This window comes from Cydia amplana, chromosome 10 (genome assembly GCF_948474715.1).
Source record: "Cydia amplana chromosome 10, ilCydAmpl1.1, whole genome shotgun sequence".
Taxonomy (NCBI): domain Eukaryota; kingdom Metazoa; phylum Arthropoda; class Insecta; order Lepidoptera; family Tortricidae; genus Cydia; species Cydia amplana.
In genome coordinates this window covers 11,060,413-11,082,260 of record NC_086078.1, presented here as the reverse complement: position 1 = coordinate 11,082,260, position 21,848 = coordinate 11,060,413, and the positions used below count along the sequence as shown (strand labels likewise).

The 21,848-nt window shown below is 44.9% G+C and overlaps 1 protein-coding gene and 1 non-coding gene across 2 annotated transcripts in view; both read left to right on the top strand.

Annotated features, from left to right (window-relative positions):
- The window catches only part of LOC134651824 (proto-oncogene tyrosine-protein kinase ROS), a 56,103-nt gene that overhangs the window by 33,794 nt on the left and 461 nt on the right, over nt 1-21,848 (top strand). The window contains exons 20-37 of the mRNA XM_063506937.1: nt 290-476; nt 1,881-2,150; nt 2,674-2,882; nt 3,393-4,219; nt 4,892-5,029; nt 5,920-6,154; nt 7,093-7,295; nt 8,096-8,240; nt 9,335-9,465; nt 10,128-10,343; nt 10,865-11,004; nt 11,892-12,056; nt 12,904-13,098; nt 14,725-14,944; nt 15,474-15,571; nt 16,300-16,409; nt 17,947-18,107; nt 20,419-20,472. Coding sequence (XP_063363007.1) covers nt 290-476; nt 1,881-2,150; nt 2,674-2,882; nt 3,393-4,219; nt 4,892-5,029; nt 5,920-6,154; nt 7,093-7,295; nt 8,096-8,240; nt 9,335-9,465; nt 10,128-10,343; nt 10,865-11,004; nt 11,892-12,056; nt 12,904-13,098; nt 14,725-14,944; nt 15,474-15,571; nt 16,300-16,409; nt 17,947-18,107; nt 20,419-20,472 — 3,704 coding nt within the window. The remainder of the gene's footprint in view (nt 1-289; nt 477-1,880; nt 2,151-2,673; nt 2,883-3,392; nt 4,220-4,891; nt 5,030-5,919; nt 6,155-7,092; nt 7,296-8,095; nt 8,241-9,334; nt 9,466-10,127; nt 10,344-10,864; nt 11,005-11,891; nt 12,057-12,903; nt 13,099-14,724; nt 14,945-15,473; nt 15,572-16,299; nt 16,410-17,946; nt 18,108-20,418; nt 20,473-21,848) is intronic.
- Nucleotides 11,456-11,527, top strand: Trnae-cuc (transfer RNA glutamic acid (anticodon CUC)). Its single transcript has one exon. It is a non-coding gene; the product is annotated as a tRNA-Glu (tRNA).

Sequence of the window (21,848 nt, the reverse complement as noted above, 5' to 3'; positions counted from 1 at the left end):
AATTCTATAGTGATTTAAATTGTATTTTTTTTCCTTATTTTCTCGTAATGCATGTTAATTATAAGATGTAAGTAATTATTTTTGAAAAGATGTGTCCCGCCGAGTTTGTTGCCGGTCCCATAATGGGATACCCTCCTTCAATTGAGGGGGGATTTAAATCTTCTCGGGGCAGAGGTGTAGGGTTGGAGCCGGTCTACCTAGCTTTATTTGACGTTCATAAGCGCATTGTAATTATGCCTACTTGAATAAACTATCTTTTATCTTTATCTTTATCTTTTTTCTCGGTCAGTGGCGGCGCGCTATCAGCGATATTCCGCTGGGAGCCCCCGGCGCGCGCGAATGGCGTCGTGCGCGGGTACGAGGCGCGCTGCTGGACCGCGGCGCCCGCAACCGCACCCGCGTGCGGCAGCCGCCTCGCGCCCTCTCACACGCAGCTCGTCATGCCGCTGCCCGCTGGGCTCACTTACTACTTCCAGGTATTACGGCTTAGGGCCACTTGCACCGTCCCACTAACCCGGGGTTAAGCGGTTAAATCGTTAAGCCAGTGTCAAATTGTACTGGTAACCATGGTAACTCCAGGTTTAACAGATTAACCCCGGGTTAGTGGAATGGTGCAAGTGACACTTAATGGGGTGATAGACGGGCGAGTATCAACTTTAAATAAATGTCATATAGGTACTAAGAAAAAGTGACCAAAGCCTCCAGTGCCCCAGGCTGGAATCGAACCAGCGTCCTCTGCTATCGCGACAGGCAGAGGCGTATTTACAAATTAGGCGCCCCGGGCCATTTTGATTTGCCGCCCCCCTTCATCAATGACGATAAAGTATTTTATTTCTTCTTTTTCCTCGCGTTGTCCCGGCATTTTGCCACGGCTCATGGGAGCCTGGGGTCGGCTTGGCAACTAATCCCAGTAATTGGCGTGGGCACTAGTTTTTACGAAAGCGACTGCCATCTGACCTTCCAACCCAGAGGGTAAACTAGGCCCGTTTAGGGATTAGTCCGGTTTCCTCACGATGTTTTCCTTCACCGAAAAGCGACTGGTAAATATCAAATGATATTTCGTACATAAGTTCCGAAAAACTCATTGGTACGAGCCGGGGTTCGAACCCGCGACCTCCGGATTGCAAGTCGCACGCTCTTACCGCTAGGCCACCAGCGCTTTAAATAAATGTCATATACTAAGAAAAAGTGACCAAAGCCTCCAGTGCCCCAGGCTGGAATCGAACAAGCGTCCTCTGCTATCGCGACAGGTGCCTGTGCCATTCGGCCACTGGGCCACAGCGGCATAGATCGAATTTTTCCAAGTATATGCACTTCTTACTGAAGGCTTATGGCGCCCCCTGGCCACCTTTAAGATAGCAGTATGGTTCGACCTTTCTAACTGGATCATCTCAGGTGATGCCGAGTTACAACCGAGTATCAACCTGACAATAGAAGCTTTGTATATACTCAGTATCTTATATTTTTGAAGTGAAAACTTCTTTAGCGGCGCTGGGCACTTTTTGAGGTGGGGAAAAAATGATAAACTCGAGACAGCGTAAGGCGATCACGTGACCGTAAGGTTTAGATGGCCACTCATTTAGATGGCATAACTGGAAGGTAACTTTACAATTTCTATTCGAATTTTAAACAATTAACGCTACAAATTTGAATTTCGAATTTTAAACAAGCTCACTGGCTAGCAATTTCGGAACGAAAGTTTTTCAATAGAAAGTAGGATGGGTCAATTATACATAGTGCTGCAGACATTTTGGACTAGTCATTGAGTTTTCACTTCTGTCGGCACTCTCGGAGTGCAACCCGTTGTTTTTTCTTTGGGATCGTTTTTAGAGTCAATCAAAGTCAATCAAAATGGTACAATAACCATTGATTTTTCGTAGGTCCGTGCATACACCGACGCCGGTTTCGGCGACTACTCCAGCATCGCCTCAGCTTCCCCCAACCACGTGAGCCCTATACCCAAAGTGATGATCTCCTCCCAGGAGTTCCTCAAGATCGTGGACCTGGACTCTGGCGAGAGCGAAACGATCCCGAAGAGCACCGGGACGCCTGTGGACTTCGCTGTTTCCATTGAAGAGAATGTTGTCTATTGGGCGAATAATTTGGATGAGATATTCTCCTCGAGGATCAACGCTAGTGGTCATTTTAAGGTGAGAAAATACTTCTGAACTCTGAACTGATACTTTTGGTATTGAGTAAGGAAAAAGCTACATCTGCAGCTGACTTTAAAAAAGCAGTCCACAGTCCACCAGCCCTAGTAGCACGGTAGCATTTTTATCGTTTATCACCATGCCTGTCACGTTCTAACAAGTATGTAAGTGCGAAAGTGACGGGCATAGTGATAGTCGATAAAAATGGAACCGTGCTGAGCCCGCAGGCCTTCTTTGTAGTTTACTATCAAGTGTTTAGTGATGTCTGATGTAACTACTAAAATTAAATTTCTTAGCTGCTACACGCGGCTTAATGAGCATTAGTTAATAAGGAATGGACTAGAATAGGAATATACTGCCCACGCTAAGTGTGCCCTGGCTTGGACAAAGCATATAGTATACATATCCCATAGCCCCATAAAAACGCCATACTCGTACTTGACAGCACTTGGCATGGACACCCAGCGTGGTCCTCTGACAGAAAAATAAAAGGAAAATTCGTGATCTCCACCTTATCTTCCAGTTGGCATCAATAAACGGCACAGCGACCAGCATCTGCACCGACTGGGTGAGCCGCTCGGTATACCACGCGCAGGCCGAGATCACCTCCGTAGGCGAGAGCTACGTGGTTTACCGCGCCGACTTGGCCATGATCAACACTAGGCCCAGGCTTAGCTGGTTGCTCGCTACCAAGAACCCCATCTACAGTCTACAGGTCGCCCCTTCGCAGAGGTAAGATGATGTTAGGGCTCGATTAAATAATAAGCACTGTTCTCAAAGGTTTAAGCATATTGGAGCCCTGATCCCCTCGTCTCCTTTCTTCTTAAAGCCAACGCTTTTAGACAAAAACCGACCAAGTGCGAGTCGGGCTCGCGCACGGAGGGTTCCGCACCATCAACAAAAAATAGAGCAAAACAAGCAAAAAAACGGTCACCCATCCAAGTACTGACCCCGCTCGACGTTGCTTAACTTCGGTCACAAATCACGTTTGTTGTATGGGAGCCCCACTTAAATCTTTATTTTATTCTGTTTTTAGTATTTGTTGTTATAGCGGCAACAGAAATACATCATCTGTGAAAATTTCAACTGTCTAGCTATCACGGTTCGTGAGATACAGCCTGGTGACAGACGGACGGACGGACGAACAGCAGAGTCTTAGTAATAGGGTCCCGTTTTTACCCTTTGGGTACGGAACCCTAAAAAAGGGGACGACCGCTTCTCCATCCTCCTTCTCTATTTTAGGTCCCTGTACTGGTATGAAGAGAGCAACTATCCAGGATTAGGAACATTAATGACGTCAACGACAGACGGGAAGAACATACGAAAGTTCTTCAACTCGTCTGAGGAAACGAAGTTGAGAGACGGTTGCGACTGCCCGGAGAGCGCTCAAGTCGCCAGGACCTTCGCGCTCGACACTACTGGCGATAAACACGAGCTGTACTGGGTGGACCCCTGGGTACATCGCATCATGGCCGCCGATCTGAAAGGCTGTCGCTGCAGAGCTGTCGTCAATGCTACTGACAAGAAAAAGTATGGTTTCATCCCCATGTCCATTACAGTCGACAGCAAATATATCTACTGGTTCAATTCCACAGATAAAATTATTTACTACACTAATAAACATAAGAGAAATAAGATTGAGCAAGTCAAAACCTCGCACGGTTACAAGATAATGGCGTTAGATCCAGGAACACAGCAGTATCCTCAAAATAAGTGTCTATTCGCTGAGGCAGAGCCGCAAGCGTTAGTACCGCAAGTAACGTCGACCACGGCGAGTAGTTTAATTCTACGTCTACCTCCCGTGAGGAGACCAACTAGCTGCACTGATATGTACAATATGCCCTTAACAGAATACACGGTGCACTATCGCTTGCCAACTTTAAATGAAGCGACTTGTAACAAGGAGCTCTGCCCTGTTATGACGACCACTAAGACGGAATTGACCATACCGAACTTGAAACCGTTTACAAAGTACACGATTACAGTGGAGGCGACCAACTATTATGAGAAACTATACGAGGTTAAACCCATCACAGGATTACCAGTTGTGTTCCAAACCGCTGCAGAAGGTGAGGCAATTTTTACATTACTTTTATTGACATAATGAAGTGCATAGTACTTTCGTGGCTTACTTACCTAAAACGACTTTATAACTCAAACATGATTATTTATTTTTTCTACTCCCGTACTTTTATTTGTGATTTAAAGGGTCATGCACACACCTTTAAAACCCTACTTTATAGTTGTCAAGACAAGTCTTTAGTCTATTCCCCAAAAAAGAATTTGTGCTTACACGCAGTATCTTTTTGGCGATTTTACGATACTTCGTGTAATGACCACTTAAAAAATATTGAATGAAATACAGTCTTGCCAACCTTATTTTAAATGTCATCTCTGACAAATAAGTGAACCATAGACATGTTTTTATTTTTAATTTCATTCATTTATTCATTCATTCATTCTTTTCCCGCCCGTACCCTCCATTTTTGCTACTTCTTGAATTTAAAATATTTGTTAAATTTACAATTTTATTTCAAAGTAAGTGCTTGGTCGTAGAAAAAGTATTGTATGCAACGTTGTTTAACCGAGTCAAAAAATACTCGTGGCGTCTTTATTAACAATTTTCGGCTTCGCCTCAAATTGTTACTCACGCCACTCGCCTTTTTTGACCTCTCTTAAACAACGGTTGCATAAAATACTATTAACGACCAGTATAATGAGACATATTTGCAAACTTGTAGCTCCCACGGCCCCGAAAGGAGTGACGTTTAAAGTGTTGAGTCCAGTGCTGGCGCGAGTGGAGTGGAAGCCGGACCCGGGCTTCTGGTACGAGCTGCATTGGAGGACCGAAGACGCCTCTGAACAACACAAATTTAAAGGTGAACTAACCTTGAATCTGAATACATTAGCATATTTACCTATACATTTTATCCGGCTTCGCGATTTATTTTATATCTCAGGCGAAACCTCAGGTGCTTGTGCTTATATATATATTTTTTTATCTACTTATTTAAAAGAAGCCTTTATCAGAAAGACATGTCGACTCCGTTGGGCCTCTATAACAAAGAATTTCAACAAGTGTTACTAAACAAAAACATCAAAAAAACTGTACACAAATATCGCACTTTTTGACAGTGGTTCCGCCAATATAGATTGGAAAACCCCAATATCCGTTACTGTATAATCCCTACCTTGAAATAGTTGCGCCCTCTTGTCTCGAGTCCGGACACATTCCATTAGGAAGTGATGTTCCTCGACATTTCATTTCATTTCATTTTTTATTCAGTCACAATTTACATTGTATATGAATATAAATTATAATTTAAATTAAAAATTTAAATTAAAAATAAATAAAAAATAAAAATAGACAGAGTCGCATATATCGCAGTTGGGCGACTCTGCTTTCCTCATCAGATGAGCTTATATTAATGAAGAAGTCCTCTGCTCTGCCCTATGGGAAGTGCTCGAAGAGATAGTTAGTATGTTATTACGTTATTAGGCAAGATACTGGGGTGACAACTGCCGGGTTACAGTGGAGCAAGGCAGGCGCATATCTCCCATTACAATGATGCCACCAAAACGCACCTGTTTCAATACCTAAGATATGTATATGCAAATTGCACCGAAACTCTGTATTAAACATAGAAGTGTGGTGTAATTAAAAAAATGTTGGTGTCAAAGAGGTATCAATTTAAATTTTAAATGATTGTTTTTTTAATTTACATACCTATTCCATTTCGAAGTTCAACTTTTAACTCTACCTTTCTAGAACACAACACCTTCGAGGTGTCAAAGGGTGGTAGCGCGAACATGACTCGATTGACGCCTTCAACTTTATACACCGTGTGGGTGCGCGCGCTGTCCAACCACAGCTCTCAGTCCACGGACTCCTCGCCGCTGCAACTGAGGACCTACCCTTTGCCGGCACCCATCGCGCTCAAAACAGCGGAAGCTTACAGACTGCTGGTTTTATGGCCACCCCCTACGTCGTATAAATTGCACAAGTAAGACAATTGTTACTAAGTATTTAATCTCTATAGCATAAGCAAAGGTACACGTGCTTTCTAACCACATCCCTCAATTTACGGACTCCGCTGGCTTTTCAAAACTGACAGGTGGTCTAGCCAAGGTGACAATCGCTATCGCTTCGCCATAGAATCGCTTTGTGTCTCTCTATTACTCGTCTCGTCCATATTAGTGGGCCTGGCCCCGTAGACAACATGCCAATAGCTAACGCTACGTAGCGAATGAAACGCAACTGTCACTGTCACACTGATATGGAAGAGTGATAGAGAGACGCGAAGCGATTCGATGGCGAAGCGCAAGCGATCGTCACCTTAGCTAGGCCGCCTGAGTAGGTATATTAAATATTTTAGTGCAATAGGGATGATGACACATGTTGAATTTTATAACAAAATCTAGTAAAATAGCAAACGAGCAATTTATCACAATAATATGGATATTAAACTAAAATATTGAAAAATTACAAAAATACAGGACCTGAAAGTTTCAGAATTTAAGTTTTTTTTAACTTCCAAAAACGATAAAAGTAAGGGTACCATTCGATTCCTTACATTTCACCCAAAAAAATATTGTATCGCAACTATATATATAAACGCAATTTTCTTGTTTTGTCCATACTACAAGATGGGCGATGACGTCACGGCCCCTGGCCGTTTTGTATAGGGCGTTTCGCGAGTGAAGTGCGACTGTCGGCCTTTGACTACAATTTCTGACTTTTGTGTTACTTTAATGCAATGGGTCTCATATAGACATTTGATCCTAAAAATAAACCCGATCGATTGATACCATAAATGAAAATTAGTCATGTAGCAACATGACCGATCGAATCCATGTTGGAAAGGTCCCCGGCAGATATATTTAGATATTTTTGATACATGATGCCAACAGATTATATGATTGTATTTTATAATCCATCTAGGTATGCAGTGGAATACGCAGAAATGAGTCAGTCCGGTGGCAACGTGTGGCACGAGGCGAGTTCGGTGGACGGGAACGGGGTGTGGGCGGCGAGTCCGCTCCGCCCCGGCGCCCGCTACCGCTTCCGCCTCCGCCTGCAGTACGTGACCGGCGGCCCGCCGTATCACTGGCCACACGACGAACGATTCATTTTTGAAACTATAGGTAAGTTACGGTGGTTAGTAATAAGCTCCTATTTTTAACCACTTATTCAGCCTATCTACCAACGAGATATCATCAATTTCAAACCTCGCTAAAATCTGACAACAATCATCACCGACTGCTGGGCACATCAGGACTCTCACAAGAGGATCTTATGTGTTATTAGCTCTTCGTTGTATCTGAATGTCTTTTTTCACAGGTGATTTTGAGTAGAGTTTCATCAGCGATATCTGTTTAGGTAATTATGTATATCACCGTAATTCGCTACTTTTATATATCGTTGAATAAACGTGAATCAAAGTTAAATCGACCTTGGTTGATGCCTTACGCCTCGGCCACGAATCGCATACTTCACGCTCGACGCTTACGCGTACTGCCCTATATTGGTTAAATAAATGTATGGCGCTGAGAGTCAGCACCGAGCGTATCTTTCGTGACCTTGGTGCAGTACGTAATACGGGACAGGAGACTAAGGGTCGGTTGCACCAAACTGTTCGTATAGTTAAAGAGTTCGCTAAATTGTCATGTATGGAAAGTTTCATCCACTGGGCCTTACTGAAAATTAGCGTCGCGGAGTGTGCCATGTGGCTCATACCGTGACACCTAGCTGAGTGAGGACCATTTAGCGCAACCTCTCATTTTGTGTTCTCTTTTGTTAGTTTTTAAGGTTGTTATTGTGCTAATAAATGCTTTTTCTTTCTTTCTTTCTTTAAAGCGCCGGGGCGCGCCGGCTGACGTTGATCAGTCTGTCAAATGTGGTTGGTGCAACTGGCCCTTAATAAAGATGTACTCGTATGTGTTAGGTGACGTGCCGGCGGCCGTGGGCGCGCTGCACGTGGACGCGGTGGACGCGCTGGGGTCGCGCGTGCCGCGCGCGTGGTGGGCCGAGCCCGACCCGCGCGGCGCCGCCGTCGACCACTACCGCGTGTGGGGCCGCCCGCACCACAGGTAACTACACACACACCCTTTATACAGGCTTCACATCGAATGCGTTAGCCGCAGTGCGACCGCGCTCCGACATCACTATCACAGTATGCCTAAATAGACAGTTCGATAGGCCAATTTACTACCCAGTCATCCTGTTTATTTTGTACCTAAACGACCACTACCGCGTGTGGGGCCGCCCGCACCACAGGTAACTACACACCCACCGTTTAAGGCGGTCTTCACATCGAATACGTTAGACGCAGTGCGACCGCGCTCCGCCATCACTATCACAGTATGCCTAAATAGTAGAGATGCAACGGATAGTTGTTTAGCTGGACACTGGCCGAATATCTGGTATCCGGCCGCCGGATATTCGGCCGGAGGAACTATACCTATATTTTGAGTTTTGCAGGTGCGCAACGTGCAGGTTTCGACCGGTTTCGTAGTGAACGTTCGCGCGGACACATTTATAGGATCGTAACAAGTTTTATCATGTCATTTTACGTATTAAGTTCGTTACAAGTGCGCGCGCGTATTTTTGTGTAATCAAATAAGTGTAGGTATTGTGTGACATTGGTTACGTATTCATTTCTATCTACTGTGTCGTTAGCATTATGACCGTGACTGTTTTTTAGATTCCATATTTTACCCCAAAATGTGTTAATTTTACTATCCGGTATCCGGCCGGATAGTAGGTCACTTTTCGGTATCCGGCCGGATACTAAAATAACGGCCGGATAGGCCGGATACCGGATAGTAACCGGATATCCGGTGCATCTCTACTAAATAGACAGTTCGATAGGCCAATTTACTACCCTATATCATCCAGTTTATTTTGTAGCTATATGATAAATCGGGAGTGTCATTATAGTTGGGATCAGATAAGTATAAAAGCAAGGATTCGACGCTACACACGAGATAGCAGTAATAAGATTGTTATAATATTAGCCAGTAGGAAGTACCTACGTAGATATATGGATTGCCTACCTTTTGCTACCCTGATTACTTAATAAATCAATAAATTACTTAATAAATTATTTTAATCACCTTCGTATATTTAGCCGTAGACTACGCCGCATCATTTTCTAACTAGTAAAAATACTGCAATGTTTTAGGTCATACCAGGCCAACGAAAGCATGACGAAGGATATATCGGAGCTGCTGAAGGATTTGCCGAGCGACCTGGACGATGACTTGAGGACCCGCATCGTGCGAGAAGGCCTGGAACTGCTGCACAACGGAACGGGTTAGTACAAACAGCCTCCTTTGTATACTTTTTTATGGTTATCAACTTATCATTCCCAGCCGCCGCTTAGAAAGGATACCGAAGTTTTATAGCAGTCTCTTGTCGGTCGAAGTCGCCACCCGGATATTAAATACATAAGGTAATCCTAGAACTGTATTAAATATATGAAAACACCAATCACGTTCAAAATTGCTTCATTTCTTTGAACGATTTGTTCCAATCCATAACGAAGGCTCGAATTGGAGTCACGCACGTTGGTTGACCGACGCAGACTCCGAAAAACTTGACGTGAGTGTTTTAATATAATGTACCTACATATTTATAAAATTCTAGAACTAAAGCGAAGAACTTTTTGATATTTGTAAGTGAAGTTGTTTGCAGATACATTTTTTTTGACAACTGGTCTGGCCTAGTGGGTAGTGACCCTGCCTGTTAAGCTGCGGTTCTGGGTTCGATTTGTGTGTTAATTTATTTGTGTGAATAACACAGATATTTGTTCCTGAGTCTTGGGTGTCTTCTATGTATTTATGTATTTGTATATTATATATATCGTTGTCTGAGTACTAACAACACAAGCCTTCTTGAGCTCACTGTGGGACTTAGTCAATCTGTGTAAGAATGTCCTATAATATTTATTTATTTTATTTTATTTGTATGAATAGACACGTACTGGATAATCGGCCTGGGCAAGGTATCGGAGGGGTACTCGGCGATGGTGCAGGCGCACAACCGCTACGGCTGGGGCGCGCTGTCTCCGGCCGCGGAGCTGGCCGCCGCGCCGCTCGCCGCCGCCATGCGGCCGCACCCCGTCGCGCTCGCTGTCGCCGTGGCCGCACTAGCCGCGCTCGCTCTCGCCGTGGCCGCCTGTGTCTTCTATAGTAAGTACCTGCTTCTCTTAGAAGTAGATAGGTCCTCAGAATAGCTGTGGCCGCACTATAGTTCGTTTTTTTAGCATTAGAAACAATCTTGATGTGTCTTTTAATTGAAAAACACATTTTAAAAATAAGTTACGGTAAATATGTAACAATTATGAATCTAATACGATCTTTTATAGTCTTCTGCTTTCATAAGTAATAGTTATTGATTTTTAAAAAGTGTTTTTCAAATAAAATACATGTCAAAATCGCTTACCTTCTTTCAAGTTCTTTCTAATGCTAAAAAAAACGAACTATAGCCGCGCTCGCTCTTGCTGTGGCCGCCTGTGTCTTCTACAGTAAGTACCTGCTTCTGTCGGAAGTCGAAAGAAAAAAGAAGGGACATGCCTACTATAGGTACTTCTCGTTGGGATAAGCGCTTGTAAGCATCACAAATAAATATATAGGTATCACAATGTTTCCTTCTCACATAACACTTTCGTAAGAATTTGTACCTTGTGAATTGTAAACTTACAAAATTTCAGCTTACAACAAACGTAACGAGAAGAAAACCGCTTTGGAGAATCAGATGCTGAACGCGGTGCCGCGACGCGGTCCGGATGTAGAACTGGCGACCCTGAGGCAGTTGCCCATCCGACACTCCACCAACATACTGTACAATCAGGTGAGCTAGCTGCTCGGCTCTGCTTTAAAATAATGTCCAGTGAATGTAACGTGTGTACATGGCTCAACGTTCAGCGTCCAACGTACTAAAAAATACAGTTTAGTAAAGTAAACATATTTTGATCTACTTTTTGCTGAAAGTGAGTTTATTTAAACTCACTTGACTTTAACAAAATGTTGAACATGTGATTCAATATGGTGGTAGTAAATACAAATTTTGGACTATTTACAAAAATAGGCATATTGAAAAAAAAACTCCACATAAAATAAAGCATATAAATTACTCATGTCGATCATCACTTTCTGTTTAAGCTATTATCAAAAAAAAAGATAACTAAAAATAGTTTATGTGCAAAATTAACTCGGCACATGACAGTTTATTTTTATCCAATATCGATTAGGTACGATTAGATATCTCTACCAGAGAGCTAATTTCGCACTTTTCTCCAATATCCGATATGGTCTAGTGGCTAGGATACCTGGCTCTCACCCAGGAGGCTCGGGTTCGATTCCCGGTATCGGAATAATCTTTTTTTTTGTTTTTTTTTTTCTCATATGCACAAAAGAACGTTTAGTTAAGAGGCAACCCTGAAAATGTTAACGAAATAATTACTGTTTATGTATAACTTATTTTGGGGAGTCGACATAATAAATGTGAAAACTTCTTTAGCGGCGATGTGCACTTTTTGTGATGGGGAAAAAATGTTCAACTCGCAACAGGTCACGTGACCGACAGATTCGACAGATTGAAAATTCGTAAGATGGACACGTGGCCTGATCGAAAAACTGTTACAATGTCATTGAGTTTTCACTTCTGCCGGAACTCCCGGAGTGCAACCCGTTGTTTTTTGTTATTTCTGCAAGCATATTTTTAACATTATTTTTCAGGGCGTCCACTGCCCGTCGGACGCGGAGCTGGCCAGTCTTCCACACATCCGGCGAGAGCAGATCACACTGACCAAGTTCTTAGGATCGGGCGCCTTTGGAGAGGTGTTTGAGGGCGTGGCGCGGCACATTGATGGCTCCAACTCGGACACTAAAGTCGCTGTTAAGGTGCGTGTTAAAGTTGAGATGTAATCTAACAGGCAACCACTATCAATCCTGCGCAAAAGTATAGTTTGTTTTTTTTTAGCATTAGAAATAAGGTAAACAATCATGATGTGTCTTTTAATTGAAAAACACATTTTAAAAATAAGTTCCGGCAAATATGTAACATTTATGAATCTAATACGATCATTTATATTCTTCTGCTTTCATAAGTAATAGTTTTTGATTTTTAAAAAGCGTTTCTCAATTAAAAGACATGTCAAGATCGCTTACCTTCTTGCAAGTTCTTTCTAATGCTAAAAAAACGAACTATAGCAGTGGCCTAGCTAGTCTGCTACACATCCAGTGCGCGTGAAATATGATTGAAGTAGGACGTTCCAAAAAACAAAACTCCTTTAGTAAGTTACATACAAGACTATAAAAATACTCCTTAACGATAGCAATAGGAGAGGCGACCCCGCAGAACAAGTAGAATGGCGATGCGAGCAGGGTACGTGTCGCCGCCGGTTATGAGCAAACGCTCGCATGCTAGTACTCGCCCGCGCTGACCGAAAAACGTAAACATGCCTTTTGCGCCACAATAACCTTCAGATTAAGAAGCCAGACATCAAATCTGTCTAAAGAACACCACGCACACAAGTTTTTACTACCATTGCGCGAGTGTTAGTAAATGTGGAGAGGAACGAGCGGCGACACCGGTTCCGATACTAACTACGCGCGATAGCCATTCTAACCTCTTTAATATGTTCTGTGGGCGAGCCCCTATCAAACTGTTCGATATTTAGGATGACAAAAGTCGAAGATTTCTGAGTTTTGTTATTGAAGCAAACTAATTAAATAATATTATTTACAGACGCTTCGCAAAGGAGCGACGGAGCAAGAAAAGAACGAGTTCCTAAAGGAAGCGGCGCTGATGTCGAACTTCAAACACGAGCACATCCTGAGGCTGCTCGGCGTGTGCCTCGACAACGACCCGCACTACATCATCATGGAGCTGATGGAGGCTGGGGACCTGCTGAGCTACTTGCGCGCCAAGAGGGCTTCGCTGGTGAGTACCTATTCACGCTACCTACTCTACTTCAAACACGAGCACATCCTGAGGCTGCTCAGCGTGTGCCTCGACAACGACCCGCACTACATCATCATGGAGCTGATGGAGGCTGGGGACCTGCTGAGCTACTTGCGCGCCAAGAGGGCTTCGCTGGTGAGTACCTATTCACGCTACCTACTCTACTTCAAACACGAGCACATCCTGAGGCTGCTCAGCGTGTGCCTCGACAACGACCCGCACTACATCATCATGGAGCTGATGGAGGCTGGGGACCTGCTGAGCTACTTGCGCGCCAAGAGGGCTTCGCTGGTGAGTACCTATTCACGCTACCTACTCTACTTCAAACACGAGCACATCCTGAGGCTGCTCGGCGTGTGCCTCGACAACGACCCGCACTACATCATCATGGAGCTGATGGAGGCTGGGGACCTGCTGAGCTACTTGCGCGCCAAGAGGGCTTCGCTGGTGAGTACCTATTCACGCTACCTACTCTACTTCAAACACGAGCACATCCTAAGGCTGCTCAGCGTGTGCCTCGACAACGACCCGCACTATACTTCGTTTTTTTTAGCATTAGAAATTTGGTAAACAATCTTGATGTGTCTTTTAATTGAAAAACACATTTTTAAAATAAGTTACGGTAAATATGTAACAATTATAAATCTAATACGATCTTTTATAGTCTTCTGCTTTCATAAGTAATAGTTATTGATTTTTAAAAAGTGTTATTCAATTAAAAGACATGTCAAAATCGCTTACCTTCTTTCAAGTTCTTTCTAATGCTTAAAACGAACTATACATCATCATGGAGCTGATGGAGGCTGGGGACCTGCTGAGCTACTTGCGCGCCAAGAGGGCTTCGCTGGTAATTATTGATATACACTCTAAAAGTTAGTTCCTAGGAATTATAGAGGTGTCTCGCTTTGCCCCTCAACCCCCACGTAATGTGGACAGCTCCAGCGCACGCTTTCCCGTTTTCTTGATAAAAATACTAAGGCTTACCGCCAATATCGCAAAATCGTTATTTGCCGCTCTATCGTTTTTGCATATTCGAGAGATAACGATTTAGATTTTTCTGTGTCGGTGGTAGGCTCTCTGGTAATAGGTATCTGAAGTGATGTCGTCCCTGTTTGGGATATTCAAATTAAATTAAATTAAATAAAAATTTATTTCAGGCAAGACCCATATGTGTTAGTATACATTATTAAATCAAATTCGGTTAATACATAGGAATATAAAATTAAATAACAGTTACAATAACAAGAAACGAATACAACATTAACATTACAAATAAATTAAATTAAATTAAATTGTCCTCTGTCTTATCACTAACTATCATAATTTACAAAGCTGCTGTTTACATTTACATATGTGCATACATTTGTTTTCCGTGGCGGTGATTCATACTTCGCATACTAGTAAACATTCGTAAGGAAGCCTGAGCTAATTTGACATTCCTTTTCTTCACGAGCTGTAGTAAAAGCCCTCGACTGGATGAAAATTTGGCAAACCGGCGGATATCGAGTTATATCGATGTCCGCATTGAAGTTACATCCTTGGAAATTATCACAAAAATGGGAATAGGCCGTTCCCCAAAAGTTAATCGTTTGTTTTTTTCCCCAGTACACATCAGAATCGCTGACACTTCTGGACCTCCTGAACATGTGCGTGGACGTGACCAAGGGCTGCCGCTACCTCGAGGAGATGCACTTCGTGCACCGCGACCTCGCGTGCCGCAACTGTTTGGTGGCCACGCGCGCTAACGGCCGCGTTGTGAAGATCGGCGACTTCGGACTCGCGAGGGACATTTATAAGAATGACTATTATAGGAAAGAGGGTGAAGGTGAGTAATTATTTTTTCACCTCAGCAGCTCGAACAAGGGTACTTTGCTAAAATGAGCAAAATGCGATTTTGCTCACTGTTTTTAAGTAGCAAAGTACTCTTGTTCGAGCTGCTGAGGTGAAAACTTAATTGTTAGTATATCTTAAGAAAACATGAGTGAATAGGTAAGTGATGAAGGAGGAATACATTTTTCGGGTTCTCTAATATGTTCTCACTGCTGAGGTGAAAAGTTTTGTGAACTACACGAGATCAAAGTTATTTACATCTCGTGCGCTTTTGAGTCCCTTACTACGCTCAAGATTCTAAATTAGTATAGAATCTTTCGCTTGCACGGGACTCAAAATAAGCACTCGAAGAAATATCAAACTTTGATCTCTTGTTGTACAAATAACTATTTACAAATTAGTTAGTTAAATTTTATAAAAAAATTATTATAGAAAAGAGGATGACGGCGAATTAACCATGACTGATTAAAACTTCCTTGGGGTCCGTTTCATGAAAGCTAGCTTGACATATGTTTTTTATCTAGGATTGCTGCCAGTGCGATGGATGGCGGTGGAGTGCCTCGTAGACGGCGTGTTCTCGTGCCAGTCGGACGTGTGGGCTTGGGGCGTTCTTTGCTGGGAGGTACGTACACATCTATTATTTAACGTAAATATTTAGGGTTCCGTACCCAAACGGTAAAAAACGGGACCCTATTACTAAGACTTCGCTGTCCGTCCGTCCGTCACCAGGCTGTATCTCATGAACCGCGATAGCTAGACAGTTGAAATTTTCACAAATGATGTATCTCTGTTGCCGCTATAACAACAGATACTAAAAATAAAATAAAATAAAGATTTAAGGGTCCCATACAACAAACACGATTTTTTTGCTCCATTTTTTGTTGATGGTGCGGAACCCTCCGTGCGCGAGTCCGACTCGCACTCTTCCGGTTTTTATTTGGATATGGACTGCAGCTAAGTAGGTGGTATAGTTTGTAGCTTTCTAATAGAGCCCGAAGGCTAATCCTATTGTCTATTGTTCAGTAAAACCGCTCGTGCCACGTGCCACAACCACCTGCATAAAAAATCGGTACTTCGGTTACTGAGTGCCGGCGAGTCGAACGCTACAGAACCAGTCTAAAATGTGTCATCGAGATGCGTAACAAAGGCGCGTTATCGGAGAGCGCACCTACACTGGTTTTATGAGCGTTAGACTAGCCCGCGCTCAGGTGCCAAATAGAATAATTAGGACCCTTTTTTGCAGGTAAGTAGCACGTGCGGTTTTACTGAACAATAGACAATAGGATAAGCCTTCGGGTTCTACTAGACAGCTACAAACTATACCTATAATGTTCGTGTTGTGTGTTGCAGGTGCTGTCTCTGGGCCAGCAGCCGTACCCGGCGCGCACCAACCGCGAGGTGCTCGGCTACGTGCGCGCGGGCGGCACGCCCGACCGCCCGCCCAACTGCCCTTCACTCTTGTACGTACTGCTTCAAGTTATCTTATCTTATCTTATTGTTTTCGGGGGCCCTTGCGGATACACTTCGACCCAAAGGGATCTTTTGTGCAATTACCCCCTAGAGAAGATCCGTCAACTACTCAAGAGCTTTTCCCACCATATCCATGTGTCGGATGATGGAGTTCATGGGTAGCGTTTTAAAGTCCTTTGGTTCCAGATATCCTGCTCCAAAGTCCTTCATTCTTTGTCTGGCGAGGGCGTGACATTCACACATTAAGTGTTTCACTGTCTCTTCCTCTTCGCCACACATACGACAATCGGTGTTGTCAGAGTGTCCTATCTTGGCCAGAATTCCTTTGACCCCGTAATGGCCAGTAAACCTTCAAGTTATCACTTTAGACATAACTTTGTATGAGACCACCCCAAAACCTAAGTTGTGTTTAGTGAATCGTGCTAATGAGAAGTATAAATTCCCACTGAAGCGAGGTTTTCTGGGAAGTTGAAAAGTCAGGGCTCGGAAGAAACTCAGGTATGCTCGCCCTTAATTTAGATTTTAGATCATGGCTTTATGATGTATTTACCTTCAATCGAGCTCCTTGTAGGGTAATAACTAATAATAATATGTAGCGATTTACCACTGGAATCATAAAAAAAATACTTTCATATTGGAACAATTCCCAAACCTGTCATTGTCTACCTGCCAATAGTATTAAAACGATTAGCAATATTCATAAAGTCTATTTTTTTATTCGGTAGACTGAAATGACAGTTCATAGTATGAACATAAAACGTCATTTCATACTATGAAATGTCATTTTAGTCTACCGAATAAAAAAATAGTCTTTAGCTTCGATCAACACGGAAGGGATGCGGCATTCGCACTATTTCCCCTCTGCCTAGGTACAAGATCAACTGATCTAGCGCGGGTAATAAAACTAGTTGCGCTCGGATTTTTAACTAGACCGAGTCCAGATGCGCGAGTGAACACAGCAGCAGAAAAAATGCCTAATTGCTCGGTTATTTGTTGTAAAAAGAGGTCGAGGACATCAAATTTACAAAAAGAAGGTATTACATTTCACATGTAAGTAATATTTTTTTTACATGTCATACGTTTAATTACATTTAAACACAATTATTATATTTTAGTCTCATGTAATTGCTGGATTTATCGATTTTGCTCGCCCAGTACAAATTGCGGATCGGTCGAGCGACAAATCCGACTTCTCATCTCTCAGAATACAATAAAATTCTTCGACGTAAATGTGTTAGTGTGCGTGTTGTCACACTTGTGACTCGTCCTTACACAAAAAGAGATTGAGGTTTGCAAGATTTGTCTTTGATGTGTGTCATTTTCTATGTATTTGTGTCGTCAACACATATTGGATTTTGTATGTAAGTGTGTGAGAAGTGCGACTGTGTGCACGTTCCCCCCCGCGAAAAATGGCAGAATGATTTGAATGTCAAGATATCGCTTGGGCCTATCCCTTCCGACGTGTCGGAAGCCCGTGTTGATCGAAGGTCTTTAGTAATACATTTCATGATTTAATTATGTTTGCAGTTACGAGCTCCTGCAGAAGTGCTGGAGCTACAGCGCGGAGGCGCGGCCGTCGTTCCGGCAGTGCCTGGAGCTGGTGACGGCGCTGCGCGACAAGACCTCGCCCAACATCACGCTCACCGCCACGCCCGCGCCGCCGCACTACCTCACGCTGCTCGGCGACGGTGAGTTACTAGCTCCTGCAGAAGTGCTGGAGCTACAGCGCGGAGGCGCGGCCGTCGTTCCGGCAGTGCCTGGAGCTGGTGACGGCGCTGCGCGACAAGACCTCGCCCAACATCACGCTCACCGCCACGCCCGCGCCGCCGCACTACCTCACGCTGCTCGGCGACGGTGAGTTACTAGCTCCTGCAGAAGTGCTGGAGCTACAGCGCGGAGGCGCGGCCGTCGTTCCGGCAGTGCCTGGAGCTGGTGACGGCGCTGCGCGACAAGACCTCGCCCAACATCACGCTCACCGCCACGCCCGCGCCGCCGCACTACCTCACGCTGCTCGGCGACGGTGAGTTACTAGCTCCTGCAGAAGTGCTGGAGCTACAGCGCGGAGGCGCGGCCGTCGTTCCGGCAGTGCCTGGAGCTGGTGACGGCGCTGCGCGACAAGACCTCGCCCAACATCACGCTCACCGCCACGCCCGCGCCGCCGCACTACCTCACGCTGCTCGGCGACGGTGAGTTACTAGCTCCTGCAGAAGTGCTGGAGCTACAGCGCGGAGGCGCGGCCGTCGTTCCGGCAGTGCCTGGAGCTGGTGACGGCGCTGCGCGACAAGACCTCGCCCAACATCACGCTCACCGCCACGCCCGCGCCGCCGCACTACCTCACGCTGCTCGGCGACGGTGAGTTACTAGCTCCTGCAGAAGTGCTGGAGCTACAGCGCGGAGGCGCGGCCGTCGTTCCGGCAGTGCCTGGAGCTGGTGACGGCGCTGCGCGACAAGACCTCGCCCAACATCACGCTCACCGCCACGCCCGCGCCGCCGCACTACCTCACGCTGCTCGGCGACGGTGAGTTACTAGCTCCTGCAGAAGTGCTGGAGCTACAGCGCGGAGGCGCGGCCGTCGTTCCGGCAGTGCCTGGAGCTGGTGACGGCGCTGCGCGACAAGACCTCGCCCAACATCACGCTCACCGCCACGCCCGCGCCGCCGCACTACCTCACGCTGCTCGGCGACGGTGAGTTACTAGCTCCTGCAGAAGTGCTGGAGCTACAGCGCGGAGGCGCGGCCGTCGTTCCGGCAGTGCCTGGAGCTGGTGACGGCGCTGCGCGACAAGACCTCGCCCAACATCACGCTCACCGCCACGCCCGCGCCGCCGCACTACCTCACGCTGCTCGGCGACGGTGAGTTACTAGCTCCTGCAGAAGTGCTGGAGCTACAGCGCGGAGGCGCGGCCGTCGTTCCGGCAGTGCCTGGAGCTGGTGACGGCGCTGCGCGACAAGACCTCGCCCAACATCACGCTCACCGCCACGCCCGCGCCGCCGCACTACCTCACGCTGCTCGGCGACGGTGAGTTACTAGCTCCTGCAGAAGTGCTGGAGCTACAGCGCGGAGGCGCGGCCGTCGTTCCGGCAGTGCCTGGAGCTGGTGACGGCGCTGCGCGACAAGACCTCGCCCAACATCACGCTCACCGCCACGCCCGCGCCGCCGCACTACCTCACGCTGCTCGGCGACGGTGAGTTACTAGCTCCTGCAGAAGTGCTGGAGCTACAGCGCGGAGGCGCGGCCGTCGTTCCGGCAGTGCCTGGAGCTGGTGACGGCGCTGCGCGACAAGACCTCGCCCAACATCACGCTCACCGCCACGCCCGCGCCGCCGCACTACCTCACGCTGCTCGGCGACGGTGAGTTACGGGAACGTGGCTCTTATGTGTGAGCCGTAAGACTCTAATTTGTGCAATCAAGGCCCGTACCAAGGCTCTGCTGCTCAAAGACGATCAGTCCTGTGTTAAGTTACATATGACTAAGATTTGTTTTGGTCTGTTTCTTCACAAAAATTGATAGTAAAAGGGGAAGGGGAAGAAGGAGAGTCACCTGGCTTGACAACATTAAAAAATGGACGAACGTGGATAACGCAGCCATACTGGCAAAAATGACTAAGAGCAGGAAAGAGATGGCAAAGGTGGTCGCCGACGTCCGTTAGGGCATGGCAAGTAAAGAAAAAGAAGGTTCTTCACTGAGAGGTTCTAAAACGAGGTGTCACGTGACCCGTGCATCAGAAGTCGATCAGGATCACCTTTTATACACTGCCAAATGTTTATTACATATAATTACCTAAAAAACTCCTGTATTGCGCATGTGCATGATGTAATTAATAAATACCAGACGGCAGACATCTTACTGATTTAAGTGATAGGTATATTAAAAATCATAGTCGATATCTAACTTTATAAAATTGTTTTATACACGAACGAACTGTAACAATAATGTGATTAATATATGTTGTAATTCACTCATCAACTAACATTCCGTTGTCTTCCGCATGGCATGCTCAGACGCCGTGGACAACCGCACCTACCTGCTGGATGAGAATGACAACGCCTGCTTAGGTTCGTTACCATCATGCTTTCATATTATCATTAATCATTATAGTATTTTTCTCAAAAATGGACGACAAAGTCGACGTTGCCGGTTAAGAAATAGGTCGCGAAGTGCGTAGTTTATGGTCATTCAAAAAATTAAAAAGTTAAAAACATTGCAGTCTCGATTTCGGGACTGCAATGTCGCATACAAATTCCATTATTTAACGAGTTCCAAACTTTTTAAAACTTCAAATGGCCATATCAAATGAAGGCATAGGTCCCTTAAACAGCCAAACAGATGATCAGCTCTTATTTATTATAAAGCCTATAACAGATATCTCTGTCTCGCTCTCACTTATGGGTGCGACGCTCCAAGGTCGCGGTGCGGTGCGATAGTCTGTTACAGGCTTAATGTTGGTACCGCGACTATTTAGGTGTCTCAAATAGGTTGGCGTATTTTCAGCAGAAAAATACACTTCTTTTTTTTTAAAGGCGGCAAGCTAATTTTTTTAATGGTTGTATTTTTTTCTGTGAAAATTAATGGAAAATTAGAACGTTGCTTCTGTAAGTACTGTAAAATATTTCTATTTCTTGCACCATTTTTGAGAAAAGCACTATATGTGACTCGGCTGGAAGGCTACTTGCTGGCTTCGGATTCAATTAAACGGACTCCCAAGGTCGTCCGTTTAAAACGAATCCTCAGCCTGCAAGTAGCTACTTCCGAACCTCGACAATAATGTACTATTTCAAAGCACGGGTACTGTAACAGATGTCATCTGTCACCGTACCCGTGCTGTTTGAAAAATATAGTCTTTAAAGCTTTGGTTTCCTCCGATAGCGGTGCCGTCATATAGCGGCCGTCTCCATACTAAATAATACGGCTAAATATGGGTGTCGTAGTATTTGTATGGAGACGGTCGCTATATGACGGCACCGCTATCGGAGGAAACCAAAGCATAAGATCGCTTTTCCTAGGATAGCGGTGCCGTCATATAGCGGCCGTCTCCATACTAAATAATACGGCTAAATATGGATGTCGTAGTATTTGTATGGAGACGGCCGCTATATGACGGCACCGCTATCGGAGGAAACCAAAGCTTTAAGCTTTCGATATTTAGCCGTATTATTTAGTATGGAGACGGCCGTTATATGACGATTATGACGGCACCGCTATCCTAGGAAAACCGATCTTTAGCTGCAAAAGATGGAATTTAACCTATAACTGTATGTTATGAATAATAAATTTCATTTCATTTATTCCCTTACAATTACAATTTTGCAGCTCGCTGTATTTTGACGCAGTCGCAATGACATACATCATTGTATGTATATGCAATCATTATAAAATACTTTACTCTTTGATTCAATCAGTCACACAATCATAATTATACTTACAAACATCC